Below are 25635 nucleotides of genomic sequence, written 5' to 3' on the forward strand. Positions count from 1 at the left end.
ACTTTTACAGTATATATTTATATAAAATTTTGTTTGTTTTTAAAAAAATATATATATATATATATTATATTATTAAATGTAAATATATAATTCAAGAGCACAACAAATGTAAAAATTAAAATTAAAATGTCATTTAAATATATGAAATGAGATAAGTTAATAAAAAGTCATCCAAAATAAATTTTCATTCAAGTATTTATAGGAAATTTATTTATAAACTAAACTATAAATAATTTTGCAATATTGCTGATTAATAATTATTTAAATTCATATGATATTAAATATTTATTTGAAAACTAGAAAAAACCAAATATAAAATTTTTTTAAGTTTCATAAAATGAAAATGAATTTATTTTTATTTAGCTTCAAGTTACTTAAATATCAAAATTTAATTTAATAATAATATTGACAATTTATTAAAATTTTTATATTATATTATAAATAAATTTTATACACATTTTGATAAATATATTTTAACAACATTAACTATTGTATTTTTTATTACATTTAAAAAATTATAATTCAATATAGTTTATAATAAAATTATATCTAATAATATAATTATATTGAATTTATTTCATAAATTAATGTAAGATTTTTTAAAATTTAAATAATCTTTTTAAATTTGAACAATAAATATACATTTTATACATTATACATATACATTAATATCAATAATATAAAACACTATAATCATATATTAATTAAAATGATTTATATAAATATCATTTATTTATCTTTAAAGTGCTTATAAAATAGATTATATATTTTTTTAAATATATATAAATATAAAGAAAAGATTTTTAAATTTTATACATAAAACTTTGACTCATGTTTACAAATAATAATACATTATTATTATTATTATTATTATGTACTGTAGATAAAAATATAAAATTTTATTTTTATATATCTTATCTATAGCTATATTAAATAAGTAAGCATATGTTATATCTATAAATACCAATATCATTATCCATATAATTGGTTATAGGATACCATCCTTTTTGATGATTAAATTACATGACATTATATAAATAATAACAAATAATCATTGATTGAAAATTGAGTCAATCATTATGTCATAAAATTATTTGTAAGCCTGGGATGAATCGCATGAATGCAACTCTAAGACAATATCCTTATTGTTTATTAAATTATTATTAATAGTATTATTATTATTACTATTAAACTTGAATTTCTTGATCCGTGTGTAACAGTTAGCAGTAGTTGTCGTTAAGTTAGTGTTGTTGTTGCCATTGCCATCGGTTGACAATTTGCTACCTGTCCTTCCAAATGACTGGAGCTGTTGTTGTTGTTGTGACAGTTGTGGTGGTTGTCCTCCAATTGATCTTATGGTAGACATTGGACTTAAGGCATGATTTGAAGGAGAAGAGGATTGATTAATAGATGTGGTTTCAGTATTACCATTGACGGCAGCCATCGACGACCGGAACCTTATCTTATGCAATGACCTCCCTTTCCCGTCGTCACTGCGACCATTGGCTGACTTTTTGATACGCCGTCCCTTACAGCGGGATATCGCCAAACATTTGAGATCTGTCTGAATGAAACAAAAAAACGGAGATCAACGGCTTAAAGAAGTTACGGCTGTTTTCAATCAATTTGATTTTGTCTTAAATAAGTTTTTTTTGTAAATCTTAATAATACTATAAAATATTGTTAATTATTTTTATAAATATTACTATAAATAATACCATTAAATCAATTGTCTATTTGCTAGAATATAGATTTGTTTTCTAAAAATTTTTAATGGATTTATCATTTTGCAATTTTATAGTTTACAATAAAATTGACATTTTAAAAATATTTATAAACATGTAATTTATAAGTTAAACATATGTATTAAATTATTTTGTTTAATAGAAAAATTTTATGCATTTTAAATAATGAGCTAATATGATCATTAGTATTTAAACGGGGTTTTTATATTTACATAATTATTATTATATATAATTAAACTAATTATTATCAATTTATTTTATAGTATAATTTATTAGTCAAAAAAATTATCAAAAATTCTAGATAAATAAGATTAATAATAATTAATTCCAATTATAAGTTATGTGATTAATAGACTTAAAATAATATTTCGATTTTCACAATAAGATTTAATTTATAAATACTGGACAAGTTTTATGTATAGTATGTTATTATACATATTAATTAATATATTTAGTGATACTAATAGTTTATAATAATGTTATACTAATTTCAATCAAAGTCAACAAAATATTTTACCTTATATGCGATTTTTACAAAATAAAATCAATTAAACTTAAATACTGTATACTTTGACCAATAAATATATTATTTAATGACTTATTTCGTACTAATTATAATTGTTTTAAATTATAATTATAATATTGTTACATAATATAAGAATTACACAGTTTTGTTGAATCATAATTTTTATGATTTTTAAAGTGAAAACAAAAAAAACTATATATAAATTCAATGATTTTTAACAATGTCTTCTAAAATAATGAAAACAACATATATTGAAAAAATGTCATTTAAATAATCCTAATAATTTTAATATAATAGTTTTGTCTGTTTGTTTGTTTGTTTGTTTGTTTGTTTGTTTGTTTGTTTGTTTGTTTGTTTGTTTGTATGTGTGCACACTTCCTCAACAACCATTTTTTAATTCAAAGCTAAAAATATATTGTTATATTTTCACTTTTAATTTTAAGTAATGTTATTTCTATGGGAAATTTTAAATGATTATTGAGCTCAGGTAGGTTTTAGGGACAGGTAGGCTGGTGTCGTGTAATTACACTTTGCTATATTATATGAGTTACAGGGCACCGGGAGGTAAGCTACCTGTGCTAATTTTTGCAAAATTTTCTCAAATGCAAAAATTTTCAATTTGTGTTAAAATTTTCAATTTTAATTTAAAGCAATGTTATTTCTATGGGAAATTTTAAATGATTATTGAGCTCAGGTAGGTTTTAGGGACAGGTAGGCTGGTGTCGTGTAATTACACTTTGCTATATTATATGAGTTACAGGGCACCGGGAGGTAAGCTACCTGTGCTAAATTTTTGTAAAATTTTCTCAAATGCAAAAATTTTCAATTTGTGTTAAAATTTTCAATTTTTATTTAAAGTAATGTTATTTCTATGGGAAATTTTAAATTTTTGTTGAGCTCAGGTAGGTTTTAGGGACAGGTAGGCTGGTGTGTCGTGTAATTACACTTTGCTATATTGTGTGAGTTTATGGCACATGTTAGCTACATGTGTTAAATTTCAGTAAATTTTTTTCAAATGCAAATTTTTTTTCGCAAAAATTAAATTTTCAATTTTTATTAAAATTATTTAAATATATATAAAAACTAAAATTTCTCAAAAGTAATGTGTATTGGTTCAGTAGTTTTGTTACATTAGGTTATGTAGTAGTTGTATAAACAAATTAAGTCTCATTCAAATWACTTATAGTAAATATTTTTAAATTAGTAAAAGAATTGCACGGCTATACATGTTGCTCGGGACAAACTAGTTATTTTTTATTATATTACTCTTATATAATATTATTCACAATTTATACAATAGCAGACATTTGAGTGCTTTCATACATTTATAATAATAAATTGAGTCTTTTTGTTGTTGATATAACAATTGATTTCATTTAAATCACTAAAAATTTGCTAAAATTTAAGTCATTAAACATATAAATCTATTGAATTAAAAATATTTTAATATAATTTATTTTAGGTTATTATTCACATTATTTTTTTAAAAAAAATGCTATCTATTTATAAAAAAATATAAATCATATTCTTTTTAAAATTTTATTCCTCTCTCTCTCCCTCTTTCTCGCACACAATAAAAATAATTATGACTTTAAGCAATATATATAAATTTATATATATCTTTCAAATATTTTGTATAGTATTATTTTAATTGCATTATATTAATAAATTAATTAAAAAAATACTAAAAATTATATCTCAAAATAATTATAAGAAAAACTTACTCTGAAGTTATCACTCATAAAACAATAGATGACTGGATTGACAAACGAGTTGCTCATTGATAGCCAATGCGCTGATATAACGAGTGCTACATATAGTTGAGGTCCGGAATCCATAGAGTTTAACGATTCTAACCATTCGCTCTTAAATGATATGACCAACTGTTTTGGATATATTTTTTTTTGTTGATATTTAATTCAAAAAAATTTGTATAAAGTTTGTTATTTTTTCTAGTAAATTATGAAAATAAAATTGCATAATATTTTTTTTAAAATAAAAAATGACTCATTAATTTTTATAATTTTATCATTATTGATAAGACATGAAAATTATTAAGTTTTTTTTTGATAATCCAAGTTAAGCTGTAATTTATCATATTTAAACATTTAACAAATATGTTTACATTAATAAACATTTTAAATTAGATTTTGAATTATATTGAAACATATATTTATTTATTTACTTACATTTAACACATGTATGGGAAGCCAACACAATGCAAATAAAATAACAATTGTCGACAACATTTTGATTACCTATTTATATGAATTGAGAAGAAAAAAATTATACAGTTGTTTATGAAAAATATATTACATATAATTATTTTGTGAAAATTTATGCTAACTTTAACTTTTGCCAAATGCTGTGCCTCATCACGAGCTGCATCTGCATTGCCCGGCATCGAGTGGCGGATCATTTTATAGCCGACAGCGCCGTAGACATAGCTCAGCACCAGTAGTGGTAACGCAAACGTTATCATAAATATATTCAAAGTATAAGTGCGCTTTCCCTGTTCGGTCCACGTCTCCCGACAGTCATAGTAGGTCTCATTGTTGACGACAAACGGTTCGGCCACTGAATTAAACCACGTAACTGAACCCAAACCGATGCCCAGTAACCATATGGCACTCACTATGTACGGACCTAACGATTTAGACCATCGACTTGTGCCAAACGGATACATTATGGCTATATATCTATAAATATTGACAAATAAAGTATAAATATTATACATTGAAATACATTTGTTAAAAATTAAACTTCAATCGATATCAATCCATCATTTTTTAAATAATAATTTATCAATAATTTATATATAAAAGTAGTTAATTTTGAATATATTTTAATTTTGTTTGCGTAACCAAATTTTTTAAATATAAAAATATATACGATTAAAATATTTTTAATTTTTAAATACCATATTAATATTCTGTAATTTATATCTAAGTTTTTTAAAATAACACTACATATTATATAAAATTTGTAGTTATTATTTTTATGTAAATATAAATTAGATTTTTTATTATTTTAAATATTTACATAATATGTTTTTACATTATTATATACTGAGATTTTTATATAATTCAATTTCCTTTAAGGCATTAAACATAACTCATATGCCATTATATTACAGTTTTTAAATTACTTTACATATACTGTAAATGTAAGCTAAATTTGTATTAATATTTATCTAATGTATACAAAAAATTAACTTTTTAGAAGATCTTAAAATAATCTCTCTCTCACTCACTCACACACTCATTATCTTTCTATCTATTTATTTAATATAAATATCATTTTATAACATATTTGTAATACGTTTTTTTTGTGAAAATTATTCCTAAAAAATTGAATTTTATTATAAAATATAAATTCAAAATTTATCATAAACTTTACGATAAAGTTATATAAAAACTGAAAAATTATCATAATGTTATATATTTTTTTTATAAAACTAACAAATAAAGAATAATTACAATTTAATAAATATAATACTTGAATTATTTAAATCATTTAAAATTTAGATTTTTATTTTATAAATAGAAAAAATATATTTTTCATAACAATTACATTATATTTATTTAATCGATTATACTGTAGTTAAATAATAAATTATGTAAACATAATGAGATTTTTATGTATCATATGAATATAGCAGACTATATAGTATAATATTTTAGTTGTTTAGTCATAAAAACTTACAAACATTAAAAAATTATTTTTAATATGTTTTCTTTGCCTTAAAGATATTATTGCAATATCTTATTTATAATAAAAAACACTCCTTTTAAGTGCATTTAAATTTTTTCAATGTATAAACTATAAAATCGTGATTTTATTGAAACAGCAGTCAAAATATTAAATATTGAAAAAACAAAATATGATGTATTATACTGTATAAAAATAAATAATAGTGAATAATTAAAATGTAAATGAAAAATGATATAAAAATAATTTTATTTTTTGAAATAATATTAAGAATATTCTGTGTATTTGTATTTAATATGAAATATTTTTGTGATATCATTTTGATGTTCTTTTTTGTTAGTTTTTATATCTTATTTTATATTATTTGGCAAATTTTGCAGCAAAACAACAAAAAATATTATCTAAGAGACAACTGAATCCCAAATCGATTATTAGTTTTGGTTTTATAAAAAATATTGATATGATATATCATATTATAAAGTATAGTATTGTAAACCATAAGTAAAAGACGGAAAAGGTTAATAAAAAAAACCGTATTTCCAATGAACTGTATTTCCTATAAAAATAGTTACAATTGTTATCAAAATATCATTTGAGTCATCGATTTGTTTGTTTGTGTCGGAAAAATAAACAATATTATAAGTATATACACTATATTTATATAATACATTACCGGTATATAAAAATAATATAATATCATACAATATGTATAATATTGTACAGTATTTATTATATATTGATAATATAAACAAAATTATACAATTTTTTGGCAATAAAAATGTGTATTGCATAACAAATATGATATATATTTAAATTATATGCAACCACACACACACACACAAAGTAATCATAATAATACTACCGATAATATCAGTAATAATAATAATAATCATCATTTTATATATTGTGACAAAAATTCAAGATAATTCTAAAAATCTTTTTTTTTCTATATTTTATAGTTTTTCAATATATTAATACTTTAAACTGTATCAAAAATATTACAATAGAAATATAAATAGAAAATTGATTTTTAATATATAGATTTAATAATGTACTGTATATTATATTTAACCACTAAAGTATACCAAGTTTTATATAAAATTTATATTACATTTAGTTTAAAATAACTTGTCTTTAAATTTATGATAATAAATCAACTATTTTATTTTAATATAAAGGTTTTTTGTTGTGCATATAATACTAAATCTAAATTTACAAAATATTTTAATTTATATTAAAAGTAATACAAAATATTTCTAAAAAATATTTAAATTAACATATCATAAATAGAATGAAAATTAGTTAAAATTTTATTGTATTTTATAATAAAATTTAGTGTTTTATATACAAAATTGCATTTTTATTTTTTTAATACAACTATTATATAATATTGTTAATTAGATTTAATTAAAAAATATTTCAGTAATATAAATCAAGTTTTACTAAAATCAAACATAATTTCTATAAAATATTTTAACACAAATTTTATTTTTAAAATTTTATTTGATAAACAAATTTAAAATTAAATTTTGTAATAATATTATGATATACACTTCAGTTTGTAAAATATAATTATAGATACTTTATTAAGTATTTATTGTAATTTAAATGAAAATATATTGAAATATTAAGACTAAAAATAATAATAATCAATGTTAACATAATTTTCTAAAAATAGGAATAATTTTATTTTCTAATAAAAGTATAATTAAGATATAATACATTTAATATACGTTAATATATAGACTAATCTTTGTTAGATTTCCAGTATTTTTTAATTCAATGTCCAATTTATATATCTTAATACTCACCCAAATCCCTGACCGATCTTTATTTTATTTACTCTACAAAATTAAATGTTTGTTTCCAATTATTTTTGCATTTTATAACTATTACTACTAATATTGATTAAGCAATATATTTTTTGTTATACACTTATAGTTATAATAAAAAGTCACAAATAATTTTTATCGATTTTCATTGAACATATTTATCGAAATATTTTATTTATATACAGTTATTTTTTCTATAAATTAATTTACAATTAATAACAATTAACTATTTTCTATCTAAAAATTCAGTTAATTTAATAAATTTATAAATACATAGAATTTTTTAGTTTTTGTTATTTTTTTTTTGTTAAACTTTAGAGAATTGTGGAAAATCTTGATTAAATCCAATTGGATTATTAAATCTACTATTTATCTTATTTTTATCCGACACATGAATCCCAGTTTAATTCATTCATGAATGTATTTGAATAATACAAAACATACAATTTATAAAAATATATAATTAAATTATAATTAGATTTTTATGATTCTTGTTATTTTAATAGTAAATATTGGTCTTAAATAATATTTAACATAAAAAACAAAAATATAACTAAACATTGTATAGTTATATACTCTAAAATGTATAGTACATAGAATATAAAAAACAGATTTATAAAAAAAATTTATCCGAGTTATAAAATATCATAATTATTGTAATTTAGTTCATTAAATAATCAATTTTTAAATTATATATTTTAAAATAAATCACAATATTTTATATAAATTTAAAGTATATAAAAAAGTATAAAAATATATATTCAAAATAAATAACATTAAAAATTAAAAATTGTAATTCATTTTATTAAATTCATATTTTTTAAAGTGAAAAACTATATTATAATAAATATTTTAATTTATAAGATCTTATTATATAAGTCTTATTATATTATTTAAATTATGTATAGTACTAACATTTTGTATAATACCAAAATACTTTACATAGCTTAAAAACATAAAAATAACTTCATAAAAAAATATATTTTATAAAAGTTTTTAAAAATAAAATTTATTTCAAAATAACTTTAGTTTGTATGCTATTTGTAAAAAATGGATAATAAGATTACTAAAGTTACTGTAAGACAAAATATGTTTTTATTATATTAATAATTTAGATTTAAGTTTTATTTATAGTTATTCATTTGCTTATATTTATAGTTGTATTAAAATAAAAGTAACCGATTTGTATGGCTTTTTGATTGTTGCACCGGTATGTTTGACATTTAACATGTTGTTGACTAATGTTAATGCTATTTACAGTACAGATAGTATAAAACGGTTTGCTTACTGAGTGACAGTTATGATGCCATTTTCCGGTCCATTTGTAACATATAATCATTAGTTTTATTATAAAACCAATAATACAATAATATATTTAATTATTATCATCATTATTGTTATTATTGTTGATTTTTTGAATAGCATTATACAGTATCTACAGTATAGTTAAACTTTTATTTATTGTTATGTGTGACATAATAAACCCTTTACTGTATATTGTTATTTCAATACAACATTATACTGTAGTTATAATAAATAGTACACTATTTAACTGTACAGTTACTAAACTTAATATAATAATAAATTATATTTAAGTTTTATTTTTATTTTATAATTATATCTATTTATTAAATAAGTAAAGTTTCACAATTTTTGCTACAGATTTTAAACAATTATTAATATTTTCGTATTCTAATTAAAATAATTTATTTTAATTTCTAGGATTGAATAATAAGCTAGAACTATTTTTAAATGTTATTTAGTTTTAGTAAATTTACTTTAAAATATATTTTTTTTTTAATTTTTAATATTTAACAATAATTTATAAAATAAAATATATAAATATATTAGTACCATGTTTAAATTTCTAAATTTAATATTAATAAATAAATTAAATATCAATAGTTTTTATCGATGTTTTATATTATTATAAAAAATTATTATATTTACAGTAGAAAGTAAATTTAATTAAATATTGTTTTCTAAATTTTTATACATTTTTGCATAATATTCAATTAGTTATTTAATAAATTAACAAAAAAAACTATACTATACAAAACTATAACTAACATTTGTTGTTTTGTGTACAGTTATTAAATATAATAGACTCAGTAAATAAAAATGGATATTAATAAACTAATATCTAAATTATTGAATCCATAGTAATAATTATAATAGACAGAGATTTATGTTGTTTTTTATATAATGATTTGTATACAGTATATCATATAAATATATTTATTATTTTGAGTGCCATTAATCATAAAAAGACTTATTTAGAAAACAAATAAACGTATTTAATGTGGAAAAGTACTATAGAAACAAAGTAATCAATGAACTTAATTATGACATAACTTTTGTCATATACACTGAAATATTTAATAATCAAATCTCTAGACATAATACCAAAACATAACTAAATGATTAAAAAAAATCATTGAATGAGAGTATGTCTGTATTAGTACAGTAAATGTATAACACTGTCTGTACTATATATATATATATATATATATAATCTGAGACAAAATTTATAGCAATATATTATTAAAGTATAAAATCTGTTTAATATTAGTAATTATATTTCCATAACTCGTGCAGTATATGTATTACATATTATGTAACACATGTGTGTGTGTGTCACTGTATGTGTCTGTTATTTTTGTGTATGTGTTTAATATTATGTGATTTTTGAATATAAACAATTATATTGTAATTATTAGCACTACATAATTATATCAAGACTAAATCTTAATGGTATTTTTATTTAATAAATTTATTTGACTTATTTTTTGAGTATAATTAAAACATATTTATATTATAAATAGTTAATATAATTTGTTTATTTAAAATATTGTAATTTTATGTTAACAAATATAATATAATAGATTATACGAAAAAATATATATGAATTTTTTATATATATAAATTACATATATAAAACAGAACAGTTAATATATAAATTGTATATTAATATGGTATATAAATATTTTAAAGTATTTGTTATCATCAAAGTTTAAATAAATATAATATATTATTATTAAGTTTGAATATATACTTTATTTTTAGACTTAAATGATAATACATTAAAATATAAGTTAGAATAATAAAATTGCGAAATGTTTTATCTAAATACTATTATATCTTTTAATACAATATAATAATATTCATTATTCTATTATTATATTCATAGATATTGTATAAGTTATTTACAATATATTTTATGTATGAAATAAGTGGCCATTTCTTTACTTTAATAGTAAATAATTTTCATTAGTATATTTTGCAAACAAAGAAAAAAATTACAAAAAAATTATAATGTAAATAACATTATAGATGTTATATTAATATCAATATAGGCATAAATTAAAGATATAAATAAATAAAAAAAAAATTGTTATTATTTTTGACAATAAAAATGATGTATTTTGTCATAAATTGTTGACCTATGGATATGACTATAACTAACATTTATTTTATGGCATTTTGTTAAATAATATTTACTGTTATCACTTAGTTTTGTGTAAATGACTAACATGTAAACTTAATAATTTTATATATATATACTTTAAGTAATATTAATAATAGTAATAATGTTTATTTATAATTAATAGATTATAAAACTAAATGTTTAGCACTAAGATATTATTTATAAAATTATTTAGTATTTATAAGTAAAATTAAAATTATGTCAAATTAGTTTGATTAATGATTTTCTAAAATATTTATTTAAATATTTGTATTCAAATGTGTGTTATATGTTATTGTATATAAATTAAATAATTTTTTCTTTTTATACAAGAATTTGTGTTAGTTTTCTTGAAACTCATAGATTGTGTCAAAATAACGAAAATAAAATTTACTTCAAATTGCAATTTCATATTAAATATAAAATGACAACTAAGATAAAAAAACATTTAATTCATGTTTATAATATATACTTTATATATTACCTATATTTATAATATAGATTTTTATAATACTGTATAAGTTAATTGAAATATTTAAAGTACTTTTTATTTTATTTTTGAAATAATATAACTCTATTTCTTAATATAACTTTATTTGTGAAATTTGTTACGCAAGTTTTCTAAGTGTATAATATAGACAATATTTAATTTAAAACTAAAAACTAAAAAAAAACAAAACAAAAATGAATTTTATTTAAAATTAATTAGCAATACTATATTCAATTTTATTAAATAATATGATGTTTATAATAATTTTAAATCAATTACTCAAACTAATTAATGATGACTTGAAAAGTTTTAATTTTAGGTTTCTAATTAATAACATTAATTACAGATTAATTATACAATATTTGAAAATTCATAGAATTAATTAAATTTTATTAAATATTAAAAATTAAAATTATGGAAAAATAAATTCATTAATATTTAAAATTAACAAAATACGATATTTGTTATAATTATATATTGAATTATAATTATCATTATACAGTTTTAAATTTATAAAAATTTAAAAATTAATATAAACTAAATATATTATATTTATAAATATTTATGCATTTATATATATCTATAAACTTATGTATAGATTTATATAAATGTATTCTGTTATTGTTTTTATCTTATATTTTGTGAATACCACAATTGACCGATAAAAATACAAAATAATAAATTATTGTGTCAATATAACCAAAATATAAGAAAAAATATTTTAAAATAAAGAGCAGCAATTTTTATTTATAGGGTATATTAATACAATTTTCTATTTATTATAGATACTGTATTTTTCACACAAACAATGTCTTATATATATATTTATATATTATTTTATTATTATAATACCCGCAACAAATAAAAAAAATAACAACAATTTCGTTTATAATATTGTTTATACTCCCTGTGCTCCTTAGTATAACAATATATTAATCAAAAAATGGTTTATAAGTGCTAATCAATAGGATTTTATTGTCTTTATATATATATATATATGAAAGAAACAATTTTGTTGTATTTTAACAAAGAATTCAAAGAATTTTTTATGCTTTAATTCTGAGATTTTTTCGTTAACAGAGAGAGAGAGAGAGAGAGAGAGAGAGAGAGAGAGAGAGAGAGAAAAAAAGTACTATAAATAATTAATGTCACAATCAATCTACTTGTGTGATCAAATATCTATATACAGCATTTAGTTATATATGCTGTATATATATATATATATATATATATATATTTGTTGTGGATATTTTTGTGTCAATATGAATAGAAATAATAGTAACAATAATAGTAATACTAATACTAATAGTTATACAGTAGTAATAGTGGCCTAAAATATTTGGGCCAAACATGAGATGATAGTAACAAAAAATTAGTCGTCACTTCAATGTTGATCAGTAAATAAAGTTTGATATTTGCAATTATAGACTATATATATATTGTTAACATTTGTGAGACACTTATAGATGACAAAACAAATTAGATAAACAATTTATCATTCATTTTATGGCTTTACTCATTCATTAAATTTATATTATTATTATTATTGTTTTATAATAAATCATACAATTTATATATAATATATTTTTGGAAATTATTGCAATTATAAATAATAATGAAAAATATCAATTAAAACAAGATATATAAACTTCACTAATAATAATACAGTATATAATTATAATAACATTTACATAACATAAATTTTTAAAAAAAATTATTATTTGTACTAAATATAATTATTATGAATTAGATGATTAGTTTTTAATTAATGTGTTACAAAAAGTTTAGACTTTATCTAATTTCAAAATAAAAAAAACATATAATATTTACTGTACAATAAAAAACAAAATTAAATTTAATATATAAAATAAATAGAAAAATATTTTTAAGTCATTATTTTTGAAAAAAACATAAACAATAAAAATATACTATAATATATATATATATATATTATAATTATACATAAAAAATAATAAAATTTCAATGGTTATCACAATAAGTCACACAAATATGTACTAAATTTAAACTTATTTCAAATAATACAAACCATAGAATATTACAATTCTATTAAAAAAAAATTCCATTAATAGTGTATTTCACATAAAATTTTGAATATAATTATTATATTGAAACAAACAATTTGAAAGTTGATATGCAATACATTAGTAAACAATATATATTTTTGATAAATTTATTTATTAAAAATAAATAATTCTCAAATAAAAGATTTTTGTGAAAATGGTTTTTTATTATTTAAGTTAATTCAAGTATATATATATAAGTTATTTAGTAATTAAAATAAATTGATAAAATACATGTTGTTTTATCATTTAAAATTGTTTCTCTATTGATACAATGTTTGTTTGAATTTAATTATAAACTAGATATTTACCTTTAACCATACATTCCGATTAATATTTGATAGTTGGCAATCCTACTATCAAACAAGTATTTTTGTTGTTGACTTATAGGGTCTGAGTTTGCCTAATATTTAAACATGATATTGTCTATTATATATTTTACTAAACAATTTTTAGTTGGCAGTATATTATAGAAATAGTAGTTTGAAATTTCAATAAAATTGATTAATGCAACATGATACATTATTTACTTTATGAAATTCATATTTTAACATTTTAATAATTAAAATTTAGAATTTATTTATCTATGGTTATGCAATACTATGATTTCATTTTTAATATTAAAAATTATTTTGACAAAAAAATATTTTTCTTATTAATAAGAAAATAATATTTTTATACTTCTTAATGTTAGATTATATTAATTTTTAAATTAATACACTATTGTTATATAATATTAAATTAAGTTAAACAATAATAAGTTAAATATTTCAGTTGAATACATTAAGATTATTGTAAAAACATAAATAARTATATATTATGTAAAATCATTTATATTAATAAGATTTAATATATCATTTAGATTTTAATAAGTCCTATATTGTAATCCAATTTATATGAATAATTTTATACATAAGTATTTACAGTAATATTTAGATAACAATCTTAAATTAAGATAATGTTTTTTAAATATCTACTACTAAATTATAAAACAGTACTGTACATTATTTTATAATTGGATTATTTTTAAAAAAATATGTTTTTTAAAAAATCAATATCAAAATTTATTATTAATCTATATTTGTATAAATGATTAAGCATTTTAAATACAATATCAGTAAAAACTTTCACAAAAAAATTAATAAAAATATTAAAAACAAATAATATAATTTAATGTCTGATTTTTAAAAATAATCATTTATTATACTTTATCATTGTGTAAAACACATTTACAAAATTTAATTTACAAAATCGAAAGTAAATAATTTAACAAAAATTTAAAGGTCACTGCTTTATGCTATAAGTTATAATATATCATATAATAAATAATCTATATACAATATATATTTTAATAAGTTTATTGTACTTATATTTATACTTATACAATATTTATATCTCTAATTAAAAATCAAATTTTTAATTAGTTTTAGTAATTAATTAGTTTACAGAAAATTCAATTAATTACTAATTATATTTAAATAATAACTAATAATACAGTTAAATTTATTTGAACAAATTATAATGTCTACAATTTTAGTCTATAGGCTAACAAAAATGTTTATCATAAATTTTAATATGCAAAAATTCTATAAATAAAATCTATTGAAAATTTAATAATAAGCATTAGAAGCACCTTGAAAAATAATTATTTTATTAAAATATTATTATTATTTTTCTAGAAAATATAATAAATAATTTGCATAGTATTACAATAATTTAGTATTTGAATTGTATTTAAAAAATACTTATTTTAGTGAATATAAAAGTTAATTAAAATTTAGTCGACATTTGAAACAAAGATTCTTTTATTAATAAAAATAAGAAATACAATTAAGTTAACGAATAATGATTTTTAGTGATTATTATCATTACATTACTGAGTATTAGGATTTAATTATGTATTAAAAATTGGTTAAAAATTATATACAATTGTAAAAATGTTTTTAAAATTTAATTAAGATATAATTTATAATTTTTAAAAAATTTTCTGTAATTTCCACATTCAATATCTTGTAATCTATTGTATATTAATAAGACAATGCATATATACTATATAAAAAAGGAATCGTTACCTATAATCATATAATTGTAAAATTTTATGAACCATTTAATTATATTTTTAGTTTAATATAATTAAAAATATATTATATTACTTTAATTTTTAAAATACTAATAAAAATATTTAATTATAACTTGTAATCATGTATTGTTAAAACTACAGAACAAAATTAATATAGGGATCTCATAAACAGAAATTTCTTTTAGAAACTTTCTAGAAACTTCTTTATTTAGAATTTCTCTTATTTTTCCAACACTAATAACAATTAAATATTGTACAATAAGATTTAAAAATATGTAGCAATAATTTTTTTAAAAAATCATAATGTATATGATATAATTTTTTTGATAACTAAATGTAAATTTTTCTTAATAATAATTTTGTTAAATTGTTTTTATCAATTTTTATTAAAATTGCTATTATAATAAAAATAACAATAAATATAATTATATTATGCCAAAATTACATTAAATAATTACTATATTAAATAATATTGTTTTTTGTAATATTAATTTTAACAACATTTATATTATCGGCAATATTGTACATATATAGCAGTATTTATTAGAAATGTCACTTAATTAAAATGTTTTAATTATAATGTACTGTATCTGGATATTAGTACAGTATATACATGACCTGGAGCTGTTAACACAAAAAAACTAATAAAATAATTGTAACAATAAATTATAATTAAAATGTTTATTATAGAGACAAATATTAATTTTGTTATATAAAAACAAATATAATAGTAATATATACTAACTCTATAATTATACACTATTAAAATCATCAAAACATTATAAATAATCATAAGTATAAACTAAAAATATTTAATTAAAATAATAACTAAAATAAATTTTGAGAGTTAGTTGATAACAAAAATACTGTTAAAATTAATTTAAAATAAAATGAGATATATAAAGACAAATTCAAAATATTTAACAAAATTTTGTTTTAAAACAACAAATTTTGCTAACATTTTAACATTTTGACTTATTTGAAACTATTATTTAATAAAATTGAATTTCTATTTTTCATTGTAATAATATTTTGAAAATATTTTTATTTTGAAAATAAATATAAACTATTTTAAATTATAAGTATTGTATTATATAAAATTATAAATAATACTGTATAAAAAATAAATATTTTATTGTGTATTTGCTTTAGGCTTTAAAACTAAATCATCATTTTTAAGATTCAAATCAAAACTTACAACTAATCAATAAAAACCGAATTCAAATCAAATCAATTGAAAATAATTACAACTAAAACTTAAATGTATTTTATTGATATTTTTATAAAAAATTAATTAATTAATTATTAATTTTTATAATATTATGTGAATTATATTAATGAAATAATTAATAAATTGTTAATTTTAAAAAACAAGTATGTATTATTTATAGTATTTTTTTACTCAATAAATGCGTTTTGTAATGTATGTTGTTTGTAATATTTTATATGAAAATTTGATTTTACTATCTGTATTATTTATGCCAAAAAATATCAATAACTTTAAAATATTATTGTATTTCTAGTTTATTATACTAATAATTTATATAAATATTTAGTTTATTAGCCAATTGAATTTCATTGTTATGATTCTTAAAAAAATGATACTAAATTTGAACTATTTTTTACTATTATTTGATTTTTTGAATAGATTTGTTATTGTTATTTATCTATTTTTAGATTTGCATATATTTTAGTAATATATAATTGTCACCAAACGTCTTGACTCTGATGTTATATATCAATAAATCAAATATATATTATAATATTGTGAATCCTATTGGGAATATCAATGATAAGTTGTTTATGTCTTATGAATACATTTTTGACATTTTTTATTATTACATTATAGAATATAATACAGAATCTTATTTATAGAATATAAATACAATATATTTATTTAATGTATAAATAGATCTGATTAACAGCTTGTAAGTTACTGATAACATATCATTATTATAAAAATAATTGTAATCATAATAACTGGTATTAACTATAATTATTATTATTATCATCTGTAATGGTTTTATGATATGAATTATTGTATCTTATTGTCAATTGTTATTATTAACTATTATAATAGAAGGTATAATTTATAAGCATATTAATTTTATTTAATTTAATTGTTGTTTATTTATACATTAAAATTTATAAATATCCCAAAAGAATTACTTATATTGTAACAAATTTCAATTTATTTTAATTGTAATAAATGTGGATTAAATTAACTAATAGCTACCGGAAAATTGCATTTAACACTATTTATTATTTAGTTAAAATTAATGTTTTTGGTTTTCATTTAATTATAAATTAAATATTTAATTGTATAATATGAGTCAAACTTAAAAAAATAAACCAAAATTACAATTTAGAAACTACACAAACAATAATAACAAAATTAAATTTACTTTAATTGTCAACATGGGAATTTAGTAAATACATTATTTATAATTTTTGTAAAAAAAATCTCACAAATATACAAAATACTTTATATATAATATATTATGAAATAAAGTAATCAATTGACTAAAAGTTAATTATTTAAAGTATCTAAAAACAATATTTATATAACGATATATTAGAAAATAATTATTTGATAAAAATCAAACAGTAAACTAAAAAAGATTATTTTCAAAATGTAAACATAAGATTGACCCATAGTAGTAATCATCTAGGTTATTTACTGAAATATGATATTTAAACAGTAGTTACTGTATTGGTTGGCTTCAATTTTATTAATAAAAATGGCTTATATTGCGTTTATATCTATAAAAGTTAAATCAATTAAATCTTATTATATTGTTTGCATACACACAAACATCAAATTCAATTGGCTCTTATCACTACACAATTGTTTAGTGCAAATATACCATAAATAGAGTTAAATAATAATAATAATAAACAGAAATCATATCCATATACTCTTAACCTTTTTGTCAATTTATGCCATTATTTTATAAAAGTGACAAAAAAACAATATATTATAAAATAATTTATTTTAACCGGTTTGTCGACAAAATTATTGATTTTATAATATATTTTTGTATAATAAATATTGTATATTAGCTATAATATAATAATTTCAAAAACATGTAAAGTTTATTAAATTTTGGTGTCATTTTCACTTTCATATTCATATTACATAAAACTTTAATTAAAAACTATTTCCTATGCATTATTAATAAAATCAAATTTATTATACTTTATAAACATATAACATTAAATATAAAAATAAAATTTTTATGACACAAAATTTGTTGAATTTTTTATATTACGGTATATCTTATATAGTTTATAACTGTATTACAGTATATTGTATTCATTGATAAAAAAAATATCTGAGTTATGATTTATCTATTTTTCATAGTTATGATAAAAAAAAATGATTATATTTACTTAAAAATAAAATTTAAAAATTGCTAACTAAAAAAATAAAATTTTATAGTTAATTCAAACCTAATTAGCTTGAAAATTAATCAAAATATATTATAAATTATACTAGATAATATATATATATTAATTACTTAATTAATACTTCATATTACTCGTAATAATATTTAAAGTATAATTTATAGTATAGTTTATAGTATAATTAAATATCAAATATATTTACAACACTAGGAGTAAAAGTATGAATATTACTGTCATTATGTTTGAAACATTATAAATACACATCTAATATATCATAAATACATATACAGTATAATATAAATATATAAATATATTATTTTTGAATATATAATATGAACTGTTTTTTGTATTAATGTGACATTAAAATGACATTTCAAACATTTAATATTTTTTAATGTTAATAAATAAAGATAATAACAATAAACTATATCTCATATGGCTTCGGTGGCCGAGAGGCTAAGTTGTCAGCCTTTGGTCCGGATCGAAACCCGGACGGGTCTCGAAACTTATTGTTAGTTTTCACGAGCCGTTAATGATTATAGTAATAATAGCGGATAAATATATTAATATGTATTGAGAAACACTGTTCACATATATGTCTGGGCGTTCATCAATTGATACCACATTATAGATATGATATTACACTATTGACTGCTATAGAGACGCAATCCTATAATATATCGCTAAAGATAAACATAGTTTAAGGGTTCTCAAAACCCCCATAAATGCATACTATCTAAAAACGGGGGATAAAAATCATAGATTAGTCTCTCTCTCTCTCTCTCTCTCTCTCTCTCTCTCTCTCTCTCTCTCTCTCTCTCTCTCTCTCTTTCTCTCTCTCTCTCTTTCTTAATGATTAGGTGTTGGTTATGTTTTTCTTATCATTACTACTTTAATAATACTGTAAATAGTATTTCTTTTTATCTGTAAATAATAATAATTATTATTATATAAATATTTTTATGTCATCAAACAAACAATAAACATATCTATTGTGTATAACCATAATTATATATTAATATACTTATCTAAATGAAATAATACATAAATATAACTGATGGTGTTTTTTATTTGTACAACAAAAACATATTATTTTTTCATAATAATGTGTTTTTTAAATAATTGATTTTCTGTTTGTGTGTGCATTAACTTGATTTAATGCATTACTAAAAACAGGACAATCTATTTATTAGATAATATATATATATATAACTTTTTAGATTGTAGTGCGAGTCAGTCCTTTTGCTTGTAAGTGAGTTAGAAAAAGATGTTAAAGAGAGAGAGAGAGAGAGAGAGAGAGAGAGAGAGAGAGAGAGAGTAGAAGTGTTAGAAGGGAGAGAGAGAGTTATGATTATTATAAAATATTATCACTTATGACCATTAATATAGTGAAAATGCATTTTTTTACTTTACTTTTTGACACTTAAAATAATTTCAAAAATCTGACAAACCATTAGTACTGTATATGTTTTTCATTGGTTTGTGAAATAGATCTGATTCAATAATACTACGATTAGTGTATTTATATATATACTGTATATGTGACTTACATTTTTGTAAGTTATTATAGCAAACGTATAGTATATAGAAATATAAAGTTTAGGTATATATATATATATATAAATAATATTTTCTAAATCAAACCGTTTTCTTTATAACTGTTAACGGCTTTTATTGTAAACAGTTAACTAAAAAAATTCACACGAATTATTTGCTATACAGTGAATGTTATATTCATTGCACAGTAATATAAAATACATAAACTTATTTGTGGCACTTTTATGTTGCAACTGATATCCGGTTGATTATCGGGAATAAAAACTAGTGAAACACACCATATATTTCATATATTTAAAAGAATATAAAGAATATTCTGTGTAATTGATTTGTGGTTTCAATTTTCAGTGTCATCTCTCTCTCTCTCTCTCCCTTTGTATGTCTCACTCCTTATCTATAAAATTGAGAGTATTTTTGTAATAAATAATAGTAAAAAGTTTTCTTTATCATGAAATGGTTTTTTAAACGTATTAAATATTTTGAACAAATACATAAAAATACTATATTTATACACAATAGTAATAAAATAAATTATATGAGAAACTAACTATACAAACATTATATACTATTCTAGACATTATAGTATATAAATAGTTCAGCAGAAATTGTTTTTTTTGTTGATAAGATAGTATTGACTAGTAATGTGTATTGAATTTATAATCAATTAAAACTGTTTATCATTTATAATGACATATACCATAATTTATTGAATAATGAATTGTATTTTACTAGAATAATAATAATCATCAATATTTAATTAAAATTTTTATTTACATAACAATAATTATGATAAGTAAAATATTAAATTAAATATCTCATATTACTACATGTAAACGCATTTAGTAATACATCGATAATTTTCATAATTAAAAAAATTATCATAATTTTTTTAGCTATAAGAAGAGAAAATATTGAATATAACTAACGTAAATGAAATATTCAATGTATTGTATTAATACTGTATTATTATAAACATTTTATTTGTAATTTTAAAAATAACAACATTTATATTTTTTTAGTCAATTCTCAAAAATTGTAATATTTAGTAAAGTAACTAATAATTAGCAATAATTGTCTAAAATATTAAATAATAATAATTATTAATTTGTTTTCATGTTAGATTCTGATCATAATAGTAATGGATAATTAATTTCTAGAAATAACATAATACTTAAAAACAACAACAATTACTACTACTACTACTACTACTACTACTAAAACAATAATATAAAAAGTTAGACATACAGTATGTGCTGAAAAAAACTTTTTATTTTACTTCTAAATATGACTATTAAAATAGATTTTTTTTATATATATATATGTATAATATATATTTTGTTTTTCTTTTTGATGGTTGAAAATCCTATTTAGTATTGTTATCATTATTGTTGTAAACGGAAACGTTTTCTCTTAAAAATACAATAATGTCTTAAACAACACACAAAACAAATAGTTAGAAAAAAATATTTATTACAGAAGAGAGAGAGAGAGAGAGAGAGAGAGAGAGAGAGAGAGAGAGAGAGAGAGAGAGAGAGAGAGAGAGAGTATACAAAAACCCTCACATATTTATATGAGTTTTTTAGTATTATATGAATAACGAGTGCTAAAAATGGTTAAGAAAACACTGGTTGTGTTTGGGTGTTAAACATATATACACACACATCGGTAAAAAAATAAAGTGTAAAAACAGTACTTAATGTAAATAAATTTTTTCTATAATAATAACATACCATAAAATTATAGAGTGATATGCGAACAAACAGAAATAATATTAATAAAATGTTTGCTAATTAGTCTAAATGATCAACAAAATAGTTATGTAATGTGTCAGTCAAATGGTATGTTTTTTATGTGTTACTATAGTACTAGTAGTAGTTGTTATGTCAATATAAAAATAATAATAATAAACAGTATTTTACGTATTCCTAAAGTATGTTTCAATTATATTTTGTTAATTTTTATACTTTAATTATTTTATTATCTAAATGAATAATATGTATAATTATCAATAAAATAATAGAAATTTATAATTTTATTTTCAAAAGATTTCTATTAATAATAGTTGTAATAATAATTATATTAACAATGATTATTAGTATAAAGATTTTTTTTTGCAAAATTACATATTTTACTTAATATAATAATAATAATATATTAGTATTTTAGGAAATATAGATATGTAAAATTTGTTTTTATTTTATTTTGTCATAACAGCAAAATTATTTCCAATATTTATATTAATAAAAAATTTTATTATTTTTTACATAAAAAGTTTTTTAAAAATTTGGCTAATCTTTATTATTATCAGTTTTATGTTTATAACTTTAAATAATATATTTAGTGCTAAACTAAAAATATAATTAGTGTTTATAATAATTAAATGGATATAAAAGTGTTTTCTCAAAAAAATAGTTGTCATATTTTTATTAAATAAACATAATTTTGCAGTTATAATATAAATAAAAAAACATTGCTTTAATATACATTTTATACCAATTTATTTTTAAACGCCAACTTTGTAGCGAATAATACAATATTTATATTGTATGTGTGAAAAAATATTAATACATATTTTTACGATTATTATATACAATTTCAAAACTAATTTGTTTTGATTGACAAATATTTATATTTATATATATATAAACTATATATAGATTTCTCTTACGTTAACAACTAATATACATAAAGTTTAAGTGCAGAAAAAATGTAAAATATTTTTATAAATGTCGATTATTTTTCTTTAAAAAACTATTGTATATGATTTGGCGTTATAATGATTACGATTTTTGCTAAGGAGTGCATTAATAAAAATAATAATATTAATAATAATAATAATAATAACAGTAATATATTTGTACTGAAATAAATATTTTAAAAATATTTTTATGCTAAGTTTGCCGACAAATAACTGACAAATAAAATAAATGATACAATTTTATGTAAACAAATGTAACAAATTATTGTATGAAAATTAATAATAAATAAACTAAAAATTATTTATATATTTATTAATTTATAGCAATTACTAAAAATAAATTAATATTACAGTGTGTAATAAATATACTATTTTTTTATTACACAAAAATTAATAAATAAAATTTATTAGAAAATTTCATATATTGAATATAGAAAATTGACTATTCATAATTACCGATAAAATCTTATTAGTAAATTATAAATTAATAGTTTAATAAATATTTATGTACAATAATTATGATTTAATCCACTGATTATAAATAATATGTAGTTTTTCATGTTTAGTAGCATAATAACAAAAATATCGTTCATAATATATAATAATTATTTTGGGGATTTTTATTATATACAATATATTTTTATTAAAATATAATTATTTCATTTATTAAAAAAAATATTTTTAAATTATTTAACTCATTTAAGTTTAATTTTTGACGTAAATAACTTTAGTATAATTACCAAATTAGCTTAATTTACTAGAAATTTAAATTTAGAAACTTTTTGCTAAAATAAAAAAAACAATAATCTAATTGACAAAAATTCATAATTATAATACTTTAGGCAATTTTAATATATATATATATATATATATATATTACATTTTACTATACTTACTGTATTAATCATCAAAATTTTTGTCGATATAATTATATTGATATATAGTAGATATATAGTTACAGAATAATACTGTAGATCAACACTTTGATTCAAATCCTAAATACTGTAATACATTTGATATATTAATATGTCTTTGTTGTATAGTTATAAACTAAAAAACTAAATTATTATTATTATAAAAACACAATTAACAAAAGTATTAACAAAAATTAAAATAGTTTTCAATATAATATTAACTAAAAAATATTGCTTATTACAAGAAATATAGTATATGTATAATTTAATAGTTTTAAAAATGTCATTATAAGACAATGTAGTAGTAGTGTTGACATTTATTTTTATATTAATTAAATATAGAAAAAATAATACTTTTGAATAAAATATTAAATAATATTTACAATAAAATATTAAATAATATTTACAATAAAATTAGTAATGAGCTTGGTGAGTAAAATATTTAAGCCAATTCAATGTAAATTATTATCCATAGAGCTAAGCTTATTTTTTTTAAAGGTTATTGCCATGAATTACAAAGATTATTATTAACCAAGGTTACAATTAATGGAATTTATCAGAAATTTTCTTATTTTAATTTAGTTTTTTTATATATAAAGTGTAGTTATATACTATAATATCAAATTATACTGGATAATTATGTAGTTTATCTGTGCACATGTTTTGAACAGTGATATGATGATCATCGCCTACAACAACAACAACATCACCATAAAAAACAATTGCTTAGCAAATAACATAAGAAACACACAAAAATATATAAAATACTATTTTTTTCATTCAATACTTTTAATCTGTATTAACAGATTTATTGATATCGGCGTTAGTCTCGTAGTTTTTTAGCTATTCAAACAAAAAATAGTCCAATAAAACGTATATATAGATAGCATAGGCATAGAAAAACTAACAAAAACAAAATAGCCGTTAATATCCAACAATTGTCGGCAATTTGGTTGCTTATGTTTGAACTCATTCCTTACTATACCCTACCGTAAATGGTTACCAATATATTTTTATATCTGCCTCTCTCTCTCTCTCTCTTTCTCTCTCTCTTTCTCTCATAGTAAATACCATGTTATCGATAAGTTACATAAGTGTAAATTGTTTGATATGATAGCAAAAATACA

At 18.3% G+C, this 25635-nt stretch overlaps 1 protein-coding gene across 1 annotated transcript in view; it reads right to left on the bottom strand.

Annotated features, from left to right (window-relative positions):
• Nucleotides 1-1213: 1213 nt before the first annotated feature.
• LOC128955381 (RYamide receptor-like) overlaps nucleotides 1214-25635 on the bottom strand; it is a 25588-nt gene continuing 1166 nt past the window's right edge. Inside the window, exons 2-6 of the mRNA XM_054301048.1 lie at nucleotides 4619-4970; nucleotides 4461-4529; nucleotides 3996-4154; nucleotides 1429-1564; nucleotides 1214-1352 (exon numbers count right to left, since the gene is read on the bottom strand). Coding sequence (XP_054157023.1) covers nucleotides 1237-1352; nucleotides 1429-1564; nucleotides 3996-4154; nucleotides 4461-4529; nucleotides 4619-4970 — 832 coding nt within the window. The 3' untranslated portion in view covers nucleotides 1214-1236. The remainder of the gene's footprint in view (nucleotides 1353-1428; nucleotides 1565-3995; nucleotides 4155-4460; nucleotides 4530-4618; nucleotides 4971-25635) is intronic.

The sequence above is a fragment of the Oppia nitens genome, unplaced genomic scaffold (genome assembly GCF_028296485.1).
Source record: "Oppia nitens isolate AA-2021 unplaced genomic scaffold, nextdenovo-longstitch-racon4-pilon3 scaffold2_pilon_pilon_pilon, whole genome shotgun sequence".
Lineage (NCBI taxonomy): Eukaryota > Metazoa > Arthropoda > Arachnida > Sarcoptiformes > Oppiidae > Oppia > Oppia nitens.